This window comes from Eptatretus burgeri, chromosome 17 (assembly GCF_056783735.1).
Source record: "Eptatretus burgeri isolate ZD-2024b chromosome 17, Ebu_testis_v1, whole genome shotgun sequence".
NCBI lineage: Eukaryota > Metazoa > Chordata > Myxini > Myxiniformes > Myxinidae > Eptatretus > Eptatretus burgeri.
The window spans coordinates 40,077,771-40,104,047 of NC_140977.1; the positions used below are offsets into that span (position 1 = coordinate 40,077,771).

The window sequence follows — 26,277 nt, forward strand, 5'->3', positions numbered from 1 at the left end:
AAGTACCCACACGGAGGGTAGACCGGGCGATCGCACCTCGCCGCAGGTCAACTCTGGACACGGGCCACTTTAAGCGACCCGTTCCGTACTATCGGGATAACCGAGCGGTGTTATCGTCGACCTCGACGGTTCCGATTAATTATCGGGCGTATTAAGCCCACTACCAACCCTTTACGTGAAGTAAGATGAAGATTCAATCAAAGAAAAGACGAAGCGAAACGGGAAAACAGTTCAACATAAGGCACATTTATTCCGCGGCACACGGAAAGCACACATATACAATTACAACAATTATGCACCAAAAGCAATTGCAACAAAAGAAGCACAACAATGCAGATCTACTACCCACTACGCGAGCACACGGCAACACTTACACAGTTTTACTTTACAGACGGCGCCGACAACACATATACGCAAAAGCAAAAGAAAAGGGCCACCCTCAACGACAAGGGGACAGACGGGGCCTGTGGGCGCTAGACCGGGTGGAGCCTACCCGTCTTGTGATGAGCCGCAAATGTGGCGGCGGTGTCCCGACTCCACGCTCCTCCGCGGGTTTCGTTGGCACTGCTTGGAATAGGGTGGGAACTGGGCCCCCTTTCCGCACTATCTCAGCGTGGGGGGGGGGAGGGGGGAATTGTTGATGCTCTGGGGAAAGAGGATAGCTGGCTTTCTTGGGTCCCACGACGAGCGACTCCACTGTGACCTCGACCGCGCTCTCGGCTTCCCCTCTCTGCAGCTCCCCGACAGACTCCGAACCCCGACAGACTGACTCTCCTCCAGACCCGTCTTGACTGCTGCTGCCACACTCTGCCGCTGCCACACTTCTCCAACTCGCCCGAGCCCAAAACTGACTAAATTCGCCCCGCGCTCGGCGCTTTATAGTACGGCAGGAGAACCCATATGCAAATTTCTGGATCAGAACGAGCTCGGGGGTGGAACCACGCTCGCCCATTGGACGGAGAAAAAGGGACATGAATCTCCCCTGATCCTCGAATTTGCATACTGTATATCGATTCTACTCTGACACGCCTGGAGGCGGGGCCAAATCGCCCCGCGCTTGCTGATTGGACGGATCAGAAGTGGGCGTGTATCATTCCTGATCCGACTTCTCCTCGGAAAGGCCGCTTTTTGCACCCGCGGCTCTGCGCGCGTCCCGCACGAGGCCAGGACAGCCTGACGCTCGGCGTTCACAAGTGGTGCGGGAATGGCCGCAGAAGGAGAGGCGAAGGTGGTGGGGGGTTTAAAGTGGTGGTCCATGGCCACGGTGACGCTTGGAATGGTGGTGATGCGATGTTTGCGGGAGCGAGTTGTGAAGGTAAAGGTCGTGGCTGTTGGCGTTGTTGTTGTTGTTGTTGTTGTTGTTGTTGTGAAGTGGAGTTGCGGTTGGTGGTTGTTGTGTGATGGCGGTTGAGACGTGGTTGGTTCAAAATAAAGATAGAACAGAAAAACGGCTATCTTAAAGGGTCGCAGCCCGAATGAATCACATTTATTCCCTCTAAACAACGGGTTTGGGGCTAACTACACATGTACTTACAGAGATATCTCACCTACGGGACCTGAATGGTGGTTTGCGAATTTCCTCAACCACAACAATACATACATACATATACACTAGTGGTCAAAAGTTTTAGAACACCCCCATTTTTCAGTTTTTACTGAAATTTAAGCAGTTCAGGTCCAGTGAATAACCTGAAATGGTACAAAGCTAAGTGGTAAACTGCAATACGTTAAAAAAAAGAAGTTTAGGTTACCAAAAGCTAAAAAATAATGTGAATTTCAGAGTTGTTAAAAAAGGCCCTTTTCAGGGAACAAGTAATGGGTTAGCAACTGCAGCTGCCCTGCAGCAATGGAAGTAAATTAAGCCTTGGAAGTTGATGCAAACAATTCCTATAAGTATCCAAACTTTTGTTGATTAGTTATAAATCCTCTGTCTGTATAAAAGCAGTGTTGGAACAGACTGTGTTGCTGCACCCTCTGAAGCATTATTTGGACAATATTGCACTGCAGGAAGTAGTATATTGCTATCATAATGGCGAGGAAAAGACAATTAACAAAGGAAGACAGACAGACCATCGTCTATATATTACTAAAACTCTTATCTTGTATGTATGTATGTATGTATGTATGTATGTATGTTCCTGAAATACAGCCAAAACGGTACAGGATAGTGCAAAAATTTTCAGCCCGCCTTACTCACCATTCGCCTGCGGTGTGCAGTATCAAGTTTCATTTAAATCGGGCAACGAAAAAATTATTAAAAAATCAATTCCCGATTCAGTCAGGTACTCTTCGGGAGAATTTGATCAATGCAAACAACCTCAGCAGTATAGTTTGCTGGAGCTATCTTTTTTTTTCTTGAAATGATTTTTTTGTCATCAACCGCTGTCACAACGGGAACTCAATTCACGGGTCGTCTAGTGACCCTTAAAAGTGTAGGTCTTTCCTTTAGAGAAATTGCAAAGAGGCCAAGGTGTCAGTGAGCACATTTTCCTACACCATCAAAAGGCATTTGGAAACTGGAGGAAACTCTGACAGGAAGAGGTCTGGCAAACCCAAAGCCACAACACAATCAGAAGACAAGTTTCTGAGAGTCAACAGCTTGCATGATTGGCGGCTCACAGGACAGCAGCTTCAAGCACAGCTTAACACTGGTAGAAGTAAGGAAGTCTCAGTTTCAACTGTGAAGAGAAGACTTCGAGTTTCAGGTTTGACAGGTCGAGTGGCAGTAAGAAAACCATTGCTAAGATGATAAAATAAGAAAAAGAGGCTTGCCTGGTCCATGAAGCACCGCCAGTGGACTACTGAAAACTGGAAGAAGGTCTGATGGACCGATGAATCAAAATTTGAAATCTTCGGTTCATCATGCAGGGCTTTTGTACTTTCAGCAAATTATAGAGTAAATAGAGCAGAGTGGTTGTGAAGTACATGTTGCCTTTTGATTAAACTCGTCAGCAAAGCGATGGGGAATAATACGTTGTAGAATAATGAAAATAGCACCGTTGGAAAGCTATTAATCAATTTCCTTTATTGGAAAGCTAATTAAATATCTGCCTTCTTTCAAACAAACATTTGTGTCCGTTTAATCACAAGGATGATCGTTTTAAAAGACCGTCTTTCCAAGATTGAAGAAGAAGTGCGAATGGGAACTTGATGTTGTTGTTTCAAAGGTAACATTTATTATTCTATAACAACAGGAACCCTTTAGGTTTCAGAGTTGACGGAAGGAGCACACAAAATTGTACACTGTCGGGCAACGCGTATTCGCGGTTTATATAATGCGATTCGCAGCCCTGTGCTTCGTGTTTTCGTGGTTTTTTTCACAAGATTTTTGATTTTTCTCTCATGAATCGAACCGATCCTCCCTTTTTCCATTGAAATAATGCCCCGTTATTCGTGGATTCGCTATTTGCGGCATCTTCCAGGAATGTATCTCCCGCGAATGGCGGGCTCCGACAGTACTGTACTGTATGGTAATATTTGTGTAACCAACAGAAAAAATATGTAAAAGTAAAGGCCCGGTCACACCTTGACGTTTTAGCCAACGTATGCCGATTTTTGAATTTTTTTTCTAAAACGCTGGCACACGTTGAATACGTTATGGGTAAGTTTTGATAACATTGAGAGCACGCTGAAAAACACTGCCATACGTCGTTGTACGCTGGCTTTAAACGTTGTACTTTTCGGTTGTCCTCAAATTTTTTCATGCTTGAAATTTCACGACGTATGCCGGCGTATGACTCGCACGTTCCGCTATGCTGGCCACAAGTTGTATGCACGGTCTCCGATCGTTGACAGACGTCAACACATGCTACTTGTAAGTTAATCATAAGTTGAGACACGCCGAGGTAATGTTTAGCGTACCCGAAACTTATTTCTAACCTATGATTAACGTGTTGTTGGCACGTTACACGATCGTTGCCACACATCGACAGACGTTACTTTTAAGTTACTCATAGGCTGAAAGATGTCGGTATAATGGATCGTCCTTGCGTCAGCGTCCACGGCCACGGCCAGGACACTTATTTGCAGCATTCTTCAAACTTTTCTTCGGCATGACGAGGATGTTCACACTTCGATGTCTAGCTTGGCTATGATTCCAATTGTCCATCGGCAGCGTCTATTTAAAATAGTCGAGTTTGAGCGTTTTAACACGTTCAGAAGAAACACTTCAATTTTCCAAACCCCAGCGTCAAAAAACAAAGGCGAGTGACAGCAATTTAAATCGTTCATTGTAAACAATGAAAATAGCTGAGTGGTACCGTTTAAAAGTCGTTGAGTGTAAAAAAAAATCCAATTGTTGAGCGCAAGCGTCTACTTTCAATAGTGGAGATGCAGCCATTTAAATCGTTGAGTGGCAGCCTATGAATAGCAAACCCTACGTCACCGGCAAAGATAAACTGCTGCACGATATGGATAAGTTAGGCTATCGTTGGGCATAGTTTGTGAACGCCGGCTTCACGATAATTATTCGTTGGTATATCATATCTATAAGTAATCAAAGTGCTCTATGCACATTATTAGTTCATTGTGCATTTGTCCAACCCATTATGAAAAGACCTAAATCGTAAAAACAAGCTATAGCTCATTGTTGAAAAAGCCCCATAAAAAATTAGCCGCGAAGAACTTCGAACAATGGTGAAAAGATGTCTCCTACCCATGGACACGCGGACGCAAGGACGATCCATCATAACCCACACCCTCCCCCTCACACTCACCTACTACTGCCAACATGAACAAACTACTACTAATACTAATACTAATACTGATACTGATACTGTTACTGCTGACATGGACATCGACTCAAAAAGGACTCGAAAACACTGTTGGGTTCCCCTTTTATGAGCAGCATTTTTATATACCAATTCCCAAAACCGCTGGGAACACGTCTTTATATGGCAGTTGTAAGCTAGAAACACGTTAATTTATTTTTTTTTGTCGACCGGAAGACGTCATTGGAATACGTCTACATACATCGATGTGTGTTGGGACGACATAAAGAATTGGTTCAAAGCACGTCAAACATAAGTTAGAAATAAGTTTCACATAAAAAAGACATTACCGCGACGTGTTTCGACTTATGAGTGGCTTATAAGTAGCCTTTGTGGACGTGTGTAAGCGTCCACATATCGTGTGTAAAACTTATCCCCATCGCATGCGGAACGTGTGTCATACGCCGAGTACGTCCTAAAATTTTGAACATGTTTAAAATTTCTTGACGTACTCTACTTACTACGACGTATGATAGCGTACTTTAGCATTCTACTCACGTATACCAAACTTACTCATACCGTATTTGACGTGCCCCAACGTTTTAGACACATTTTTCTTAGGTCAGCATACGCTGGCAAGATCGCCAAGGTGTGACCGCGATGTTGTCACTTCCATTTCTACGGCAGTTATGATTCGAATCGTTGTGCGTCAGCCTTTTAATAGGCTACGTCACGACATCGTCGGCGATGCGTGCAACGCGCTATGCCTAAGTTAGACTATCGTTGGGCATCGGTTGTGTAGGCTGACAACAGGTTCAGCATTCGTTGGTATAAGTTATCTATAACACAACGAAATGTTCTGTGTCCGTTACCAATGCGTTTTACATAAGACCAATTCGCTTTGAATACGTCCGAATCTTAAAAAAAAACATCAAAAGTTCAACGTAAGCCAGCGTTTTACATTCATTTTAATACGTTGCCATCGCTGGCTAAAACGTCAAGGTGTGACCGGGCCTTAAACAACAGAAACACACAGACAACTACAACCACCACAACAGTCGCAGCACCAACAACTACGTGTTATAAAAGATCATTTTTTTGTGTGTTTCACTTCATTTTACATCCTCATTGAGACTCGGATAGATATGCAATACGTTTGTGAAGTACAACATGCTGCATTTTGATTAACCCCTTCAGCAAAGCGGCAGCAAGCACGGTCATTATTTAATTGGGCAATTTTTTTTTCTTTCAAGAAAACGTTCTAATCTCACAAGAAATTGCTTTGTTGCACAGCTCGACTTCTTGCTTCACCGAGTCACATTCCCAGAGGGAAATGGGTATTCACTGTTTCACATTCTGATGTACTCTGGTACAGAGCATCGGTGCTGCCAAAGATGTTTCTTGCCATTGCCTTTCCAGCAGTGGTTGTGGCAGGAATTTGGAATTTGTTCAGGGTGTCGGCGAGTCCTCGCCTTATCTTCACAAAGAAAACCATGGGATCTTTAACATCCACCAACTAAAACTGGCAGACAAGACACCAGGACACCGGTTTAACGTCCATCCAAAGGACAATACACACATTGACGATTCACCGTGTCTGTAAAACACTAGGATGACAGTTTATAGCTGGGTCAGGATTCAAACCTAGGCTAGTGAGCTTAGAGGTGAGTTTGCATACCTCAATGCCATCCTGCCAGCCCTGGGTATTTACTAGTGTTTGTAAAAGTATAACAATGTGTTATCTGTTCCGTGCATGTCCATTCCCTCGATGTGGCAGGAGCTCATGATACGAATCCAAATGTTGTTCCTGCCCGTTTTGGATTCTGGCCCAATTACGACCCTCGAGAGGAAACAATTCTGAGGGCTTTTGTGATTTTGGATTGAACTTTTGCAGTTCCTGTTTCTTTGTTGTGGTTATTTGTAGCAAGCAGCGAGTTTACAGGCAGGTGATTCCATCACCTCCTTCCAGCTGCCTTTGTTTTTCCACGAGGGCGCTTGGTGTTGCTTGCTTGATAGGGCCCTATGATATTACTGCTGCCAAAGGCACTCCGAATATCGTGGAACTGCTCATGACTCCTTGTGTGTTACAAGGTCACAATTCTCAATGACGTAAAATTACACTGGGAAAATGTATCGAAAGCTTTCATTTTTCTTCTTCTTGGTTCTTACGAGCAAAGCTTTTTTAAAAAGTGTTTCGAGTGAAAGCTATCGACTTCTTACTAATGACGAAAAACTAAATTTTCATTTTCCAAACTGAAGAAATCAACTATTCCAGTTGCCCAGCACGTCATACGAGACCTTACAAGTGATAGTGCTTCTTTCCCTGCTTGATGCTCAGCTTTTAAAGAGGATAGAGCATGGACAGCTAACCATAGGTTGGTAACCAGTGTGCATGCTTGATGGGCCTCATGACCTTTTTTCAGCATGTCACATGTTTCATACAAGCAAGTCATATCTTGCTTTGATCAAACTTTACCAGTTCGTGAAATTAATGAAATGCTGCAGACCTGTTTCTTGGCTCATTTCTTGGCTCAAGCCACAGTCAATTACAAAAAACAAATTGTGATGTGATTGGTTAAAGTGTTTATTTTAATAATAATAATAATAACTAGAACTGCCACTTTATAACTGCTGGCAGTGATGACCGGGTACCCAGAAGTGTCCGCCTTTGACACAACTGATACAACATGAGACTTAAATCATAGTCGCAAAGTTTCGCATTCATCGGATAAGCGGTGCCAGAGAAAACATTATTTAATGGTGATACAAACACAGGCCTGCTTCGAGACGGCGCGGAACAGACGAGTTACGAACCGGGCAGCACAAAGCGTTCAATTTCCTTATTACTGGCGAACAGATTCAAGTAATTAAATAATTCTGACTGCCAAACCGCGTGACCGATCAGGTTGAAATTTTAAACGTTTGTTTCGCATGTCGGCTAAATTACAAATCTGAAGTTTCGTATATATAGAAGCAGCGGTTCCAGAGTAAACATTAATTAATATTTATCCTTCAATCCAAGATGGCGGCCAAACCATGTGACTTGTGATGTCATAATTTTCACCACATGTGCAAACGCGATCGGAGACGATAAGTGCAAATTTTCGCTTCGCAAGGTTAAGCAATTCCAGAGATAACATTATTTAATATTTTTCTTAAAACGAACATGGCTGCCAAACCCTGGGCCCGATCCCGTTGAAATTTCAAATCCTCATTCCGCATGACTGTTCCACCATAAACGTGATGTTTCACATTTATTGATGCAGTAGTTCCAGAGTAAACATTAATTAATATTTTTCCTTCAATCCACTATGGCTGCCAAACGTTGCGTCGTACCTCAAAAGGGGGTGAGAACTTTTTATTCGTCATAGAGAGGCGGTCATAGTGGTGGAGTTTCGCCTGGATCTGTTCAGTCGTTTCAGAGAAAAAGACGTTTTAAGATATTATTTTTCAATCCAAGATGGCTGACGAACCATGTGACCTATGACATCACAAATTTATATTCTGCTTCCAACTCGGTATTGGAACACGTTTGTGAAGTTACGTGTCAATCGGTAAAGGTGCGTTTTTCTATCCAAGATGGCCGCCAAACCATGTGACGTGTGACATCATAATTTTTACCACGCGTGCACACACCATGCTAGATGATAATTGCAAACTTTTGATTCGTTAGGTTAAGCGGTTCCAGAGAAAACATTATTTAATATTTTTCTTAAATCCAAGATGGCGGCCAAACAATGTGACGTATCAATTCGAAATTAACAAACTTGTATCGCCTACATGTCCCGAATATAGTTCTGAAATCTGCCCTTCATCCGACCAGCGCTTCTGGAGAAGAAGATGTTTGAAGGTTTTAGGGTTTTTTCAAGATGGCCGCCAAACCATGTGACCGATCAAGAACAAATTAACAAACTTGAGAAAGGACCTCATGGGGAATATATGTGTGAAGTTTCGTCTAAATCTATCTTGCCCTTCTGGAGAAGAAGATTTTTAAAATTTATTCATTTTCAATCCAAGATGGCTGCCGAACCTTGTGACCTATGATATCAAAAATTTAAATTCTGCTTTCCATCGTCGACCCGAACAAGTGTGTGAAGTTTCGTGTAAATCGGATAAGGTCTATTTTTCTATCCAAGATGGCCGCCAAACCATGTGACTTCTGAGGTAAAAATTTTTTACCATGTATGCAGACTTAAGGGAGGAAGGCACTTGCAAATTTTCGCTTCAATGGCTTATGAAATTCCAGAGAAAACATTATTTAATATTTTTCTTAAATCCAACATGGCGGCCAAACCATGTGACCTATCACTTCGAAATTAACAAACTTGCATCGCATACATGTCACGAATATAGTTCTGAAATCTGGCCTTCATTGGACCAGCGCTTCTGGAGAAGAAGATGTTTGAAGGTTTTAGGGTTTTTTCAAGATGGCCGCCAAACCATGTGACGTATCAACAACAAATTAACAAACTTGAAAGAGGACCTCAGGGGGAATGTACCTGTAAAGTTTCGCCTTAATCTGTCCAGCCCTTCTGGAGAAGAAGATTTTTTTTAAAAAACACTAAAAAACAAGATGGCGGCCAAATTACGTCATCGATGACGTAAAAAAAACATTTTTGACGATGAATTTTGGTGTAGATGATGCTCAGAATTTTTCAGATTTTTCCTATATGGCGTTCTACTTGACGAATTTTCACCGGTATATCGCTTCACTTCTGACGTCAAGAAAAATCACACGTGTTCCCCATAGGGAGCTTAATAAAATTCATGAAGCGAAAACATTTTTACCCTAGAAAGTTTCAGAGATACAGAGGTCCAAAGTTTTTCGGTTTTTTCAAGATGGCGCCCGCACCACGTGACCAATGACGTCATAATTATAACGCGATTGTGCTATCAAAAAAGATACATACTATGGTGAAAATTTCCTGTCGATCGGACTTAGCGTCCCAGAGAAAATGATTTTTAAAGCGAAAAAGGGTGCAAAATGCCGGCGGAATAATAATAATAATAATAACAAATAAACAGAAGAAAAACAATAGGGTACCCTGTACTCACAGGGTACCCTAACTAGAACTGCCACTTTATAACTGCTGGCAGTGATGACCGGGTACCCGTACACGATGCCTTCGATACGATGTGAGACTTAAACTACGGTCGCAAAGTTTCGCGACGATAGGATGAGCGGTTCCGGAGAAAACTATATTTAATGTTGTTCTTGAATCCGACGTGGCTGCCAAACCGTGTGACCTATCGATTAGAAATTAACAAACTTATATTCACCACTCGGGTGCGATACGTACGTGAAGTTTCCCCTCGATCTGACCGGCCGTTCTGGAGAAGAAGATGTTTGAGGGTTTTAGGGTAAATTCGACGTGGCCGCCAAACCGTGTGACCTCTCGATTAGAAATTAACAAACTTGTGAAAGGATGTCTTGGGGAAAGTGTGCGTGAATTTTTGCCTCACTCTGTCCGGCTGTTCTGGAGAAGAAGAATAAAAAAAAATTATAAATTTTCAATCCAAGAGGGCTGACGAACCATGTGACCTATGACATCACAAATTTATATTCTGCTTCAAACCGTGTGTTGGAACACGTCTGTCAAATTTAGTGTTAATCGGAAAAGGTGTGTTTTTCTGTCCGCCACACAATGTGACGACGTCATAATTTTTAGCATGTCTTATTTTAGCACTTCATTTTTTACTCTTATTCTTCATTTTTTACTCTTCTTCTTCATTTTTTACTCTTCTTCTTCATTTTTTTTACTCTTCTTCTTCATTTTTTACTCTTCTTCTTCATTTTTTACTCTTCTTCATTTTTTACTCTTCTTCTTCTCATTCATTTTTTTACTCTTCTTCATTATTTTTAACTCTTCTTCATTATTTACTCTTCTTCTTCATTTTTAACTCTTATTCTTCATTATTTACTCTTCTTCTTCATTTTTTGCTCTTCTTAAATTTTTGCTCTTCAATTTTTACTCTTCTTCATTTTTTCTCTTCTTCTTCATTTTTTACTCTTCTTCTCCTTCTTCATTTTTCACTGTTCTTCTTCGTTATTTTTACTCTTCTTCATTATTTACTCTTCTTCTTCTTCTTCTTCATTTTTTACTCTTCTTCTTCTTCATTATTTACTATTCTTCTTCTTCATTATTTTTTACTCTTCTTCTTCATTATTTTTTACTCATCTTCTTCATTATTTTTTATTCTTCTTCATTTTTTACTCTTGTTCTTCATTATTTACTCTTCTTCTTCAATTTCTACTCTTCTTCTCCATTTTATTACTCTTCTTCTCCATTTTATGACTCTTCTTCATTTTATTACTCTTCTTCATTTTATTGCTCTTCTTCTTCATTTTATTACTCTTCTTCATTTTATTACTCTTCTTCATTATTTACTCTTCTAAATTAAAATTAAGAGAGCTCGGCGTTGTTGTTGTTGTTGTTGTTGTTGTTGTTGTTCTGGTGAAGACAGATCCTTTAGGACTCGACTATTTCATATACAGGATCCGTATCTCCTTAAATACTAAACACTTGTACACATCCTCACATTGAGGGTGCCTTTTGAGAGCGTCCATCATGAACTTTTAAATATATTTGGACATTTGCTTTAAAGTTTAGAAAAGTTCACGTTACTATTTAAAGATTATTCCGTTTAATGTATTGTAATTTCGTAAATACACTCTTTTCTTGTCATGAACGATGCTCGTCCATGACTGGTCTCGCTATTGGCTCCGTCAAAGCATGTGATGAAATATCGGAAGTTGTTTTTTTTCCCTTCTTCTTCTTCTTCTTCTTAAGTTCTTGTTCTTCTTCTTCTGGTGAAGACAAAACCTTTAGGACGCGGCTCTTGGACACATTTGTCCTTGTTAACATATGTGCAGGCATGGGGCTAGATTATAGTAGCCAAGCCTTGCTTCGATAGGTTATGTGGTTCCAGAGAAAACATTATTTAATATAATTCTTGAGTCGAACATGGCTGCCAAACAATGTGACCTATCAATTAGAAATTAACAAACTTGTGAAAGGATGTCTTGCGGAAAGTTTGTGTGAATTTTTGCCTCAATCTGTCTGGCTGTTCTGGAGAAGAAGATTTTTAAAATTTATTAATTTTCAATCCAAGATGGCAGACGAACCATGTGATCTATGACATCATAAATTTAAATTCTGCTTCCAATCGTGTAGTGGAACACGTTTGTGAAGTTTCGTCTTTATCAGACAAAGTGCGTTATTCTATCCAAGACGGCCGCCAAACCATGTGACATGTGACGTCATAATTTTTAACGTGCATGCAGGCATGAGGGTAGATTATATTGGCCAAGTTTCGCTTCGATAGGTTATGTGGTTCCAGAGAAAACATTATTTAATATAATTCTTGAATCCAACATGGCCACCAAACCATGTGACCTATCAATTAGAAATTAACAAAGTTATATTCACCACTCGTGTGCACTACCCAGACCTTGGCCCTTGATACAACATGAGATACATGAGATGACAAAAAAATTTATATTCTGCTTTCAACTGTCGTGGAGCATGTCTGAAGTTTCGTGTTAATCGGAAAAGGTGCGTTTTTCTATCCAAGATGGCCGCCCAACTATGTGACTTGTGATGTCATAATTTATACCATGTATGCAGCCATCATGGGGGATGACAGTTGCAAATTTTCGCTTCGATAGGTTAAGCCGTTCCAGAATAAACATTATTTAATATTTTTCTTAAATCCAACATGGCCGCCAAACCATGTGACTTGTGACGTAATAATTTTTACCATGTATGCAGAATTGATGGAAGATGGCATTTGCAAATTTTCGCTTCGATAGGTTAAGCGGTTCCAGAGAAAGCATTATTTAATATTTTCCTTAAATCCAACATGGCTGCCAAACGATGTGACCTATCAATTAGAAATTAACAAAGTTATATTCACTACTCGTGTGCACTACCCAGACCTTGGCCCTTGGTACAACATAAGATACATGAGATGACAAAAAAATTTAGATTCTGCTTTCAACTGTGTCGTGGAACATGTCTGTGAAGTTTCGTGTTAATCGGAAAAGGTTCGTTTTTCTATCCAAGATGGCCGCCCAACTATGTGACTTGTGACGTCATAAATTTTTCCATGTATGCAGACATCATGGGGGATGACAGTTGCAAATTTTCGCTTCGATAGGTTAAGCCGTTCCAGAGAAAACATTATTTAATATTTTTCTTAAATCCAACATGGCTGCCAAACGATGTGACCTATCAATTAGAAATTAACAAACTTGTATTCCCTACTCATGTGCAATACGTGTGTGAAGTTTCCCCTTGATCAGGTCAGCCGTTCTGGAGAAGATGTTTGAAGGTTTTAGGGTAAATTCAAGATGGCTGCCAAACCATGTGACCGATCAAGAAGAAATTAACAAACTTGAGAAAGCACGACATGGGGAATATATGTGTAAAATTTCGTCTCAATCTGTCTTGCCGTTCTGGAGAAGAAGATTTTTAAAATGTATTCATTTTCAATCCAAGATGGCTGCCGAACCATGTGACCTATAACATCATAAGTTTATATTCAGCTTCCCATCGGGGACCTGAACAAGTGTGTGAAGTTTCGTATAAATCGGATAAGGTCAGTTTTTCTATCCAATATGGCCTCCAAACCATGTGACTTGTGACGTCATAATTTTTACTATGAATGCAGACATCATGCAGGATGATAATTGCAAATTTTCGCTTTGATAGGTTATGTGATTCCAGAGAAAACATTATTTAATATTTTTCATGAATCCAACATGGCTGTCAAACCATGTGACCTATCAATTAGAAATTAACAAAATTATATTCCCTACTCGTGGCCAATAGGTTTCTGAAGTTTCCCCTTGATCTGACAAGCCGTTCTGGAGAAGATGTTTGAAGGTTTTGGGTAAATTCAAGATGGCCGTCAAACCGTATGACCGATCAATAAGAAATTAACAAACTTGATAAAGGACCTCATAGCGAATGTGTGTGTAAAGTTTCGCCTCAATCTATTTAGCCGTTCTGGAGAAGAAGATTAAAAAAAAAAAATTCCCAAAACAAGATGGCTGCCGAAGCGAGTGACCTATGACGTCATAATATATTTTTTCTACGGTCAATTGTTGTGCAGATGAGGCTCAAGAAATTTTAGATTTTTCCGATGCAGCGTTGTACCTAACGAATTTTGACCGGCACACCTCTTGACCGATGACCTCACGAAAAATCACCCCTGTTCCCCTTGAGGAGCTTATTCAAATGTATGAAGCGAAAACATTTTTACCCTAGAAAGTTTCAGAGATACAGAGGTCCAAAGTTTTTCGGTTTTTTCAAGATGGCGCCCGTACCACGTGACCTCTGACGTCACAATTACCACTTAAGTTTGCTATCAAAAAAGATACATACTATGGTGAAAATTTAGTGTCGATCGGACTTACCGTTCCTGAGAAAATGATTTTTAAAGCGAAAGAACCCGCAAAATTGCTGGCGGAAAATTATAAATTATAAAAAATAAAAAATAAGGAAATAAACAGAAGAAAAACAATAGGGTTCCCTGTCAGAATGACAGGGTACCCTAATAATAATAGTTCCCTTACAGGGACCTTCAATGCAGAAGGAGGGATGAGGCCCATCAAAGCTTGCACTATGGGTGCTGACATCTGGTTGTTTGTCCTTGGTCTATCCTTTTTAAATGCTGAGGATCAATCAAGGAAGCAGCAAGTACCATCTTTCAAGTCTGGTATGACTCAGCAGGGGTTCAAAACACCGGCCTCCCAGATTCAGGGTGGATGCTCCAACCATCACACCACCAAGTCTGGTTAAAGAATCTTCTTCTTCTTAAACAATCCCGATTATTCTCACCTTTTGTGGGGTCGCCTGGGGAAAGTGGTTCTCGTCCAAGTCTTCTGGGAACTGGCCAGCCAGGCCTGATGTTTGACCAGCAGGAGTTTGTAATTTGTTCAGTGTGGCGTCGATAAGTCACCGATTCTTCGGGAAAGACACCCCGAGATCTTTATATTTTTCTTCTTCGTCTTCTTTAACATCTACCAATTATCCGTGCCAGCAGATGGGTCTAATAGTTTAATGTCCTTCGGATGCATGGTGCACACACGGATGCCTGACCCAACATGTGAAACACCAAAATGGCAGTTTATAGCTGGGACATGATTCAAACCTCGGCTAGACAGCTCAAAGGCATGAACGCATGCCTCTAAAGTCTTCAAGCTATCTTGCCAACCATCGTTTCTTGGAATGACGGTTTTTGGGTTTTTTTCATGTTCGAGTTTCCCTGTATTTTCTTATCAATCCTGGACATAGAGGAAAGGGCTTTGGTCTGGCATTCCAGAATTGTTAAGTTTGAATTCTGCTGGTGCAGCAGCTCAACTCCAACTCAAAGAAACCGAAATGATTTGCACTCACTCGAATGGGCATTTGGTGTGCATGAGTGCAACATATCATTTTGACATTATTTAGTATATTTACCCACAGCACAAAAAGACACGACACATTTTTCCATTTACGGTTTCACCTGCAGCTGCTGTTTGGCCATGATAGTGCTCATTGAATTGGCTACAATGGAGAATTTTATTTAATTTCTTAGCAGAAGCTCAACGGACTGTGATGACTTGATTTATAATTTTATTTTTCACTTTTTGTTGTATTGAGTGGAAATTCATTCGTTACAATGGCAGTGTCCACAAAGTGGCGCTCGTTGAAACAGCTGTTCCTTAAAACAGGACTCGTTTACATCTTCAGGAAAAATTACACCAAATTCCCATGGTGTAGAACAGGACACAAATTTCCAAAGTTTAGTGTGATGCCAGTTATTGAAACCCCCAACCATATGTTTAAATGTGGACTCTGTGACTGTCAGAGCATCCACTCTGAGTCTGGTAGGTTGGAGGTTGAATTCCGACCCTGACCGAGTCATACCAAAGGCTTTAAAAATGGTACGTTCTGCTTCCACATTTGACGATCAGCACTTATAGGATAGAGCACTGATAAACCCTGGAGGTTTCGATACGATGAGGGTAAAAAAGGGGACGGTGGGGGGAGGGGGATTCTCCTCTATTGCCCCTCTGACTGTGGAGAGAAAAGCGTTTCTCAAGATAGTGTCGCTGGAACCCCAGGTCTCCCAGGAAGTTGCGTCACTTATCCCAAGGCTTGTGTTTGTCTGTTGTCTGTGTGCTTGTGTGTTAGTGCAGATGATTTGTGTGACAGCTCTTCCACGAGCCATAGAACATGTAAAAACAAGAGCAAGAATTGCTTTGCAATACATGCCCCCGACCGATGTGATATTTTCTAAGTCCAAAAAGGGCACAACCACACGAAAAATTGACGAAATGCCCTGAAACTCGAACTTGTTCTGTAACTTATCATAATAAAGTCATGCACCAAAATTCAGTTGAATATGTTAAAGGGTATGGGAAAAATGTCTGAATATAATATAATATAAGAAGTCATTGTGAATAATATTGCCAATTTGAAGAATATATCAATTTGGGTCACAAAAAAACAAAACATTGATTAATTAATTATCATACATAAATGCTCTGCGTATGTTCATGATTGTGTGAATGTCTGGTCAGGTGGTCTTCACGAGTGAGCACGAACTCGAAAGCAACCAAAGCATTTGAGTTCTTTATTTAATAACAGTTGCTGGCTTTATGTGAGAAGATGCCGTGGAAACAAAGGCCTTCATGAGCATTGGAATCTTCCGCGATGAAGCCGAGTCGATGGGCCTATCACTTTCCCATCACAGACTTTAATGTGGGAGAATGGTGCCATCCCAGCCTTGGCTGGATGTTGGCAAGCTCAAGGATGAGAGGGTAAGCTGAGGAGTTTGCAAACAGGCTGAGTGAGGATTTGGGGGATATAGGTGCTTTGGGGAATCCTGAAGAGTTGTGGGGTGCCTTCAAGACCACTGTCCTTGATGCTGCCCGTGGATGTCTTGGAACCCAATGTCAGGCGAAGAAGAACTTTGTCTCCCAAGGGACACTGGACACCATTGATCAGAGTCACAGGGCCAGGTGAAATGGCAGAGCTGAGCTATTCAGGGAGTTGAGGCATAAAATTGTATGTGCACTGAGGGTAGACAAGGAGACCCATGTGCGAGGAATCTGTGAGGGGGTAGAGCATCACCTGTGGTCAAGTGATTCTTGTCCTGCTTACAGGGGAATTCACGCATTGCGTTCCTCCAAGCCCATTCCTCGGTGTATTGCAGTTAGAGCGGAGGGTGGTGGGCTCTTGTCAGAGGAGTCCGAAGTGAAGGCCCGCCGGGCCGGTTACTTTGCATGGCTATCCCAGACTGATCCACAAGCTGTTGAGATGGATGTCAGGGGTGTTACTTTCCCGATTGCTGACCCTCCGATCAACTATGAACCGCCTTCATTTGTGGAAACACGGGCTGTGGTGAACCGGTTGAAATTGGGTAAAGCTCCTGTGATCTGTGAAATCCATGCTGAACTTCTCAAGGCTGGTGGAAATACTGTACTCGTGTTGTTGCATGCAGTTCTGTCCTCTGTTTGGAGCGCAGGCATCATCCCAACTGACTGGAAGAGGGGCCTTGTTTTCCCTCTCTGGAAAGGGAAGGGTGATCACCAGGACTGCAACTACCGAGGGATGATGCTGCTCTCAATGCTGGGCAAGGTCTTTGCGGATAATTCTTGATAGGGTTCACCATCATCTGCTTGAGCACCAGCGCCCAGAGCAGTCAGGTTTACACCAAAGAGGTCAACGATTGACCGTATCCTTGCTCTCCGGGTCCTCACCAAACGCAGACGAGAGTTTCGGCAGGGGCTGCTTGCAGCCTATGTTGATCTCTGAAAAGCGTTCGATTCAGTGAATCAGGATGCCCTCTGGAGGATTCTCGGTCTTCATGGGGTGCCACCAAAACTGATCAATCTGATGTCTGAACTATACTCTGGTACTGAGAGTGCTGTGAGGTGTGGTGGTTCCATCTCCGACTTATTTCCAGTTGTGATTGGAGTTTGTCAGTGGTGTGTTCTGGTCCCCACACTTTTCAGAACTTGTATGGACTGGATTCTGGGAATTATGTTGGAGAGATCAAACGGCGGTGCATCGTTTGGGAGTATCAAGATCTCTGACCTTGATTTCACAGACGATGCAGTAATCTTTGTGGAGACTGGATATACCTTTTGGGGGCCCTCAAGGCACTGAATGAGGAGTCAGAGCTGATGGGATTATGGTTTTCCTGGGTAAAAACTAAGATACAGGCTTTCATTGACACTTGGATCCTGCTATCTTTTCTGTACCTGTTTGTGGTGAGGATATTGAGGTCACGGAGAGATTCCCATACCTTGGCAATAATAGTCATGTCTCCGGTGGCTGTGAGCCAGAGGTCAATATATGTCTGGGTTGGGCCTGGGGAGCCATGGATTCACTGGACCATGAGGTGTGGCACTGTCGGTACCTATGCAGGAGGACGAAAGTCCGAGTCTTCAGGTCCTTGGTGCTTCCAGTCTTGCTCTACAGATGTGAGACTTGGATTCTGACCAGGGATCTAAGACGGAGACTTGACTCCTTCAGTAACAGGTCTCTTCGGAGAATCCCTGGTTCTCACTAGTCCGACTTTGTATCCAACGAGTGGTTGCTGAGAGAGACTCAGATGAGATTTGTTACCTGTATAGTCCATGAGCGTCAGCTGCGGCTGTGTGAACACGTGGCTCATTTTCCTGACACTGATCCTGCTCAGGAGATTCTCTCAGTGAGGGAGCCTTGTGAGTGGAGGAGGCCAATGGGCTGACCACATGCCTCGTGGTTGCAGCAGGTTGATCAGCATCTTAAGGAGATGGGGATGGACCAGGCATCTGCCTGGGGGTTGGCCAGATGGAGGCCCCTGGAGTACTGGGGGAAGTGGATGCAGTGACGCACTGCTCCGGCACATGCTCCCATACTGGACCTGACTTACAGTATTCGTACAGTCACTGAATACTGCACATCAATCGACTTGAACAATGTTCAGGGGCGACTCATCTGCAATAGCCCCGCGTTGTTTTGTGGTCACTTCAACGTCGATAAATAAATATAAAAAATGAAACATTTTGTTAACATCAGGGCAGGGTAGCTGACAGATACGCATGCCCTCTCTAAGCTGTCTAGCCTCGGTTTGAATCCTGACCCAGGCTAGAAACTGTCATCCCAGTGTTTCATGGGCAGGGTGATTCATCAATGTGTGTCATTATACTGGATGTCACATCTTGTTTTTTTTGTATACCTTGTCGAGGCTCGTATGAGAGCTAACAAACAACGCACAGCAAGGGAGGCATGAGACGAGAGGGGCGGGAGTGGGAAGGACAAAACAGTGGGGAACAGAGACATTAGGAGATCTGTGGAAGGGAGAGGGATGGGGCGCGGGACATGGGGTATACGAGATGGACATTACAGGGACTTTCAGGAAGGAAAGCAGGGAATTTGAAGGAGGTGGGTTTGGGGTGGATAAACGGAGGTAGAAAAGATCGAGGATTTGGATGGAGGACGATAAGTGGTGGTGGTGAACAGCTGTTTTGAAGGCATGGAGGGAAGAATGGGATTGAACAGAGTGAGGGAGTTTATTCCAAAGGCAGGAAAAAAGAGGAATGAAAGAGTGAAGGTGAGCAGTGATTCGTGATTTTGGTAGTTTTACCAGAAGGGAGTTGTTGGCGGACCTTGAGCGCCCTGCGGAAATGTGGTGGGGACAAATCGCAGACACGGCGGGGGGGGGCGAGACCGGAGAGGACAGGTAGAAGACAGAAAGACCACCAACCTGCCTGCGGATCCCCCCTTCTCCCCTCCCTTCACTCCCCCTCCCCTCACTCTCCACTCCCTGCCCCCCCTCTCTCTCTTCTCCCTCTCTCTCCCCCTCTCTCTCTCCCACCCCTCTCCCTCCCACCCCTATTTCTCTCTCTCTCTCTCTCTCTCTCTCTCTCTCTCTCTCTCTCTCTCTCTCTCTCTCTCTCTCTCTCTCTCTCTCTCTCTCTCTCTCTCTCTCTCTCTCTCTCTCTCTCCCTCTCTCTACCTCTCTCCCCCTCTCACCCCCTCTCTCCCCCTCTCTCCCCCTCTCTCCCCCTCTCTCCCCTCTCTCCCTCTCTCCCCCTCTCTCTCTCTCTCTCTCTCTCTCTCTCTCTCTCTCTCTCTCTCTCTCTCTCTCTCTCTCTCTCTCTCTCTCTCTCTCTCTCTCTCTCTCTCTCTCCCCCTCTCCACCTTCCCTCCATCCTCTCCCTCTCTTGCATCCCTCCTCACTCCTTTCTTTTGCCCTTCTCTATCCTTCCCCTCCCTCCTCTCTCCCTGCTCTCCTTCTTTCTCCCCCCCCCTCAATATCTCATCAACAAAGCGCCAAGTTGCTCGTAATAATTTATACACCTTCTTTTGGCACCTGTTATAGGAGTTCCTGCAACTTTCCATGAAACTCCTCCACATTTTCATCTGCTACAGAAGTTGAGCATATATCTGAATGATGGTGGTGTTCACTGGATGTCCTTTCAACTTCACTGACATTAACCTATATCATTGACTGGGTTATATCGCAGAACTGACTCTGCTATCTCGTTGCAAATCACTGCCACTCCATTATTTTTACTAATCCTGTGACCAGAAAAGAACACTTTGTAATTGTCAGATGCAAACTACCCCAAACCAGTCCATATCAGTTTACTTATCCCCAAATTTTCAGTTCTTGTCCTCTCCATTTCTCTCTTGATAACATCTACCTTTCCCTGATTCATTGACCTTACATTCCATGTTCCAATTTTGTGAACATTTGAGAAGTTCAGAGTGGGATGTTCAGTTCTGGTGACCTCAGCGACTGGATTTCCTTGTGGGTTTGATCCCATTGTAACAGCCAGTCATACTCATCAAAACACTTTGCTCTTCCCCATTCACCATTTTAGGTGCTTTCAAACCTGAGGGGCTCATCATCCAGCACCATATCTTTATCGATTAGATTTCTAATCATGATTGTTTTCTTGGCATGTACGGATGTGATTTGCAATTGCCTTCTTTCCAGGCACTCTCTCTACTGGATGGCTTGTCATAGCCATTGTTCTCCAGAAGCAAATTATTTGCCTCGCATGATGGCCATGCAGCCATTACTGGCAATATGTGCCAGCTGTCTACATGGCCATCGTCCACCTGCTCCCATGGCTTCACGTAACCCCGGTCGGGAGGCTACAGTGGGGTAGTACACCTTGCCCAAGGGCGGCCCACGGGTTAACGAATGCAAATGCCACCTCCTTTATAAAGGATTGCTGCCTTTACCCTGTCAAACTCTTAGGGCCAAATTTATGAAAGGTGTTTTGCTAACACACGCCTACCTCTTAAACGCTGACAAAAACATTGTTATACGCACACATTTAATCACCCGTCTGGATAGTAATTTATGAAGGGAGATAAACAGCTGTTTAGTTGTGCGCGTCTAGACAGCCGAATAGCCTGTCCTGTGAAACACTGCATGTGTGTGCAACATCAATTGAAACGATGCACTTGTATCGAATCGCAGCGCCACGGACAATCGTTGGAGGGGATTGAGCGCATTGCTCCTCATTTTCGGTTGATGCAGGTCATCTTACACTAGATGATTCCTTCGAGTCTGCAACTCCAGACAACTTTGATATTGTCATACTTCTCTAGAGGATTGCATCTATCCTCGAAGATTCTCAATGCACTTTGGCGAACTGCCCTATTCCTATCTTCTGCCTCCTCAAACCAATGCAAGCAAACATCCCATGTAAACTACCAATGATAAGCCATGCAATGCTTGCTTCACTGCCTTAAACGCACTCGTAAACATGCCCTCGCTGATGTGTAAAACTTTTTGTTATTTAAATCTTTGTGATTAGGTTTTGATCGTGCATTAGATAATCACTCTTCGGTGAGTAGCAAATAACTTTGAACAGGTGATCATCGCATGATTTGCCATTCTACACGCATCTAGCTCTTAAACGCCTTTCGTAAATTCGGCCCTTAGCCTTTGGTTTAAAATCCTGAAACGCAACGCAGTGGAAGATTTGGATTCAGAGTTTCCTTCTCCCTGATGAGCTGCCTCCCAAGGCTAATGAGCCACATGTGCCCAAAGCAACTGGTTTTAAGGCACCAGTGATTTGCCTTTCACCTCTCCACCCCACCCCGAAAAGGCCGGTGCGAGGTTTGAGTGTTCGAGGCTGTTTGAGATGCTGAGCCATTGGAGTACTTTATACACGTTGACAGCTTTTCCTTGATGTCACTCCACGGCATAACAGTCCATGAGAGTCAAATATTCATGGGGCAAGTCCAAAGGGTCCATGGTGGTAATATTCTGTGTGACAGGATAAAATGAATGTGCCTGGTGGTGAGAGTCAAACAATTTATTTCTTAAGGTTTGACATGATCAGCTCGAGGTGCTGAAGAAAACGGTAAGACACTGCAGGTAGTGCTTTGACCATGACCCAGGTGCTACCTGCAGTTTGCTAACTGCCTCTGAGGTCTTTTTTTCCTCTCTTTACAAGAGTGAGGCTCATGGAAGAGCAAGGTTAAATTGACAAAGGGGTAGTGGGGGAAACAACTGGGCACAACTGGCAAGGGGGCAAATGAACAGGTTGGGGAGGGAGGTTGAGAAGGAGAAGGAACACTTAAACCAGCAAGTTAAAAGGTTGGGTGAGGAAGGGTTAATGTTACTGTAAAGCAGCTATTATGTATGTATGTATGTATGTATGTATGTATGTATGTGAAATCCCGCCAAAATAGCGCCTCCTGGTGGTGTGCGTGCTCGCCCAGAAGTGGATTGGAAACGAGCTAGAATTCAATTGTAAAGATATTTGTGCACACAAAATAATCAAGTTTGAAACTAGTTAACTAATGCAACTATTACAGAACATGGTTATATGAGCTATTTGAGAAGAACAGTATTTAAGTTTTAAGTGCCCATTGTAGGTTGGCCCTTCAGCTAATGGTTGTAATGGAGAGCATGGGTCAGGATGAGGGATGACACGAGGTGGGGGTGTACAATTAATTAATATAAAGCTGGTTCAGTTCGATACCACCACAGTGCTTGCCTTCTTTTTGTTGTTGTTCTGGCCTTTTTGCAAGATCTTGGAAAAAAATTGTTGAAGCTCAGTTCAGTAATATTGTGTTTGTGTTTTGTCGCATATACGAGCTGGAACTAGTGAAATTTTAGCTTTGTAAATATGCCCGTGATCTTTCCGACGAGAAGTGGAACATCCTTGTATGTCGAGCGGTTATTGCATGATTGGATGCCACACATTTCATCTTCATCAATCCTCATATACTGTATTCATAAATACACAGAGAAGATGAGACTTTAACAGCCACAATTATTCTCATCTCGTGGGGTTGTCCGGGGAAAGTTTTTGGTCTGTCTTTCAAGAACTGGATTGCCCGGCCTGATGTTCAACTGAGTAGGTTAGTGCAGGAATCTGTAATTTTTTCTGCGTGCCGGGGATAGCTCATGTACTCTTCACGTAGGATGCTGTGGGATATTTAACATCCACCAACTAATGTTGGCAGACGGGACACCCAGCTTAACATCCATCTGAGGGAAGGCACACATATTGATGAATCGCCCTGCCTGTGAAACACCGGGATGAAATTTCATAACTGGGTCAGGATTCAAACCCAGGTTAGAGAGCTTAGAGGTGAGTGTGTTTACCTCTTTGGCCTGGAGTCTCAGCCTTCCTTCCAGCTGCACTTCTGGTTCTTCCTGTCAGAACTTCCAGTGAAAATGTGTTTTTCAGTTAACATTTGCATCGGTGCAGTGATTCTATGGATTTTTGTAACACTTGTCCTGTGCACCTGCATCGATGATTTGGCAGAATGTTTATTTGCATAAGGGACACTTGTCGGCTTTCATTTGATGCCGCAAGTAACCAGTTCAATTCACATCGCCCTATTCCATGTCATTGTGATACCATATTATTTGAAACATGCTAAAAGCACGTGGGCTCACATACTGACCCCGATGCTTCACAAACTGCGTTGATTGCAGGAATGAGAACGTTCCTAATCTCTGGGTACATGAGTGGTGAGCGGCCTGTGTGGTGGAAGGACGAAGGACCCGCTGTCCTTCCTTTCGGCGGCTGTTTGTTGTACCCCTGGGCACACCCGTTACCCAACACGCAAGTCTCGAATGTGAAACCATCGAGTGATGGAACACAACAGGTACACTTCTCGGGTTGTCAGGTTGTGTTCAGCTTTGTGCATACACTCTTTCTGTGTATGATGTAATGAAATGGTTCATTCCTGCATGAAAGACAGATGTACTCCTTTTGGTTGTACAAGTATTTCTTGGCAGTTCAAGTATTTGTCTCAAATGCTGTTCACCACCATCTCAGATCATCCCCCATCCAAAACCATGATTTTTTTTCTACCCCTGTTAACCCTGCCCCCTACCCACACCCCTAATCCCACCTCCTTCCGAATCTCAAGTTTTTCCTTCCTGAGAGTTTGCTTCCGTATCCATCTTGACCACCTAGTTGCACCCTTGTGCAACGTTCGGTTTCCTCCTCAAATCTCTTATTTCCCCAAGTCCTTCAACTCTGCTGTTGGTGTTTACCCCTCTCTCTACTGTTCCTTTTGTTTTGTTGTCTTTTGGTCTGTGCAGTGTTCTTGCTCTTCCATGAGCCTTGACTTTGTAAGAATTAAAAACAAAAAACAAAAAAAAAAGCGATCGGCTGTGCACATCTACATTTGTTGTGGCACAGCATGGATCACTTGCGGTGCGAACAGGACAATGCAGGTAGTGTTTTTTTGACAAGCTTTTGATGAAACTATCTTTGAGAACGACAGGAAAACATCCGCATTCTGAAATTCACTTTAACCACAGTTTTATTATTGCTGCTGCAGTAAATCTTTGTGTGTCTCAATTCTGTGATCTCCATTGTAGATGAAAATTAGTGCAGCACATTGATTGTAAAACTTTTGTTGAGGATTCTAATTTTGTATGTGGCATTTCTAATGGCCCATGCAGGATGGAATGGTGACAAACGAGGCAAGGCCGGCCGCCCATGCTGGTTCGGATGGTACAAGTTCAACACATGAAGCGAGTCGGACTGCCAGAGCTGAGTGCGCTGGTGGGATAGATTTGACTCGAGGGCGCCCTGGCGGTGACAAGGTGAATATTTCATTTTCTCACTTAAGTTGGTTTAAGGATTTGGAGGCAGTCGGAGCTACAATTTTGGAATAAGTCTAATGTGGTGGAGAAATACAATTTAACATTTAAAAAATCTAACAACATTAGTTTCATGTTCCTCACAAAATGAAAATATCAAAATCCTCAATAAATGAAGTTTTGAATATCCAGAAATACTAAGTGGTTTCAAGATAACCATTTTACTCGATTTTCAATGCTTTCCACCTATGATGTCACTGCATGCAAGCAGTCTTTTTGACGTTTATTACTTACTAGCGGGGTTACCCGGCATTGCCCAGGTGGAGGGGTACTGAGAAGTGGGAGAAGCAGGAGAACCAGCAGGGCTAAGAATGGGACCGGCGGATCGGGGGCAGGGGGGCAGGAGAACCGATGGGGTGGGGGAAACTGTGTAGGGGGCAGGAGAGCCAGAACAACAGTGGGTAAAGGGGTCTTCAGTGAACACCAGTGGGTAAAGGGTTCTTCAGGGAACACCAGTGGGTAAAGGGGTCTTCAGGGAACACCAGTGGGTAAAGGGGTGTTCAGGGAACACGAGTGAGTAAGGGGGTCTGAAGGGAAAACCAGTGGGTAAAGGGGTCTTAAGGGAACACCAGTGGGTAAAGGGGTCTTTAGGGAATGCCAGTGGGTAAAGGGGTGTTCAGGGAACACTCGTGCGTAAGGGGGTCTTAAAGGAACACAAGTTGGGAAGGGGGTCTGAAGGGAAAACCAGTGGGTAAAGGGATCTTAAGTCTTTGAGGTCTTAAGGTTCTTTCAGGTCTTTAGGATCTAACAGGTCATTGGGGTGTTCGGATCTTTGAGGTCTTAAATGGTGTTTGGGGTCTTCCAGTTCTTAAGGGTCTTCGTGGTCTTCAGGCTCTGAGGGTTCTTAAGGGTCTTCAAGACTTGAGGGTCTTAAAAGGTCTTCGGGGTCTTTGGGGTCTTCAAGAGCCTTTGGGATCTTAACCATCTTTGGGATATTCGGGGTTTTAAAGTGTCTTAATTGTGCTCGTGGATTTCAATGGTCGTAAGGGTCTTATGGGTCATTGGGTCTTCGGAGTCTGAAGGGGTCTTATCTCGCAAGCATGAAGAAAGTGTTTTTTCAAACATATATTCTAATCTTTCAAGCATGTAAAAAAAAGAAAGGTCTTATGGTTCTTCGGGGTCTTTAAAAGCTGAGGTTGTGGATGAAAATACATTTAGGACAATCCCCGGGTTGGACTTGGTCTGTGTGCCAAATTTGGTGGTTGTCAGTCCAGCGTCCTTGCAAAAAACGCGGACAGACAGACAAACGATGAATCTTATTTATTCGATATATTTGTTAACGTTTCATTGTTCTTATTTTCACAATAAGTTGGAGATTAAATGCTTGAAAACGTAGAATGGCAAGGTGCCATTGTTTATAAAAATACCATTTTGCTGCTTGTCTGCCAAGTTGCTCAAATCTTCTTCTTTGTTCGTATGCAGCACA

The 26,277-nt window shown here is 43.1% G+C and overlaps 3 protein-coding genes across 9 annotated transcripts in view; 2 read left to right on the forward strand and 1 right to left on the reverse strand.

Moving 5' to 3' along the window:
- LOC147009846 (uncharacterized) overlaps positions 1–26,277 on the reverse strand; it is a 169,224-nt gene that overhangs the window by 82,738 nt on the left and 60,209 nt on the right. The window lies entirely within an intron of this gene.
- ADCY9 (adenylate cyclase 9) overlaps positions 1–26,277 on the forward strand; it is a 186,647-nt gene that overhangs the window by 62,577 nt on the left and 97,793 nt on the right. For all 6 annotated transcript variants that reach the window (XR_015052805.1, XM_085861669.1, XM_085861665.1 and 3 more), the window contains 2 exons: positions 23,670–23,842; positions 24,651–24,794. Coding sequence is in view for 5 of the 6 variants with exons in the window: in XM_085861669.1 (XP_085717795.1) it covers positions 23,670–23,842; positions 24,651–24,794 (317 nt within the window). In the remaining variant the exon portion in view is untranslated. The remainder of the gene's footprint in view (positions 1–23,669; positions 23,843–24,650; positions 24,795–26,277) is intronic.
- LOC147009850 (uncharacterized) overlaps positions 1–26,277 on the forward strand; it is a 71,857-nt gene that overhangs the window by 6,860 nt on the left and 38,720 nt on the right. The gene's annotated exons all lie outside the window — the stretch shown is intronic.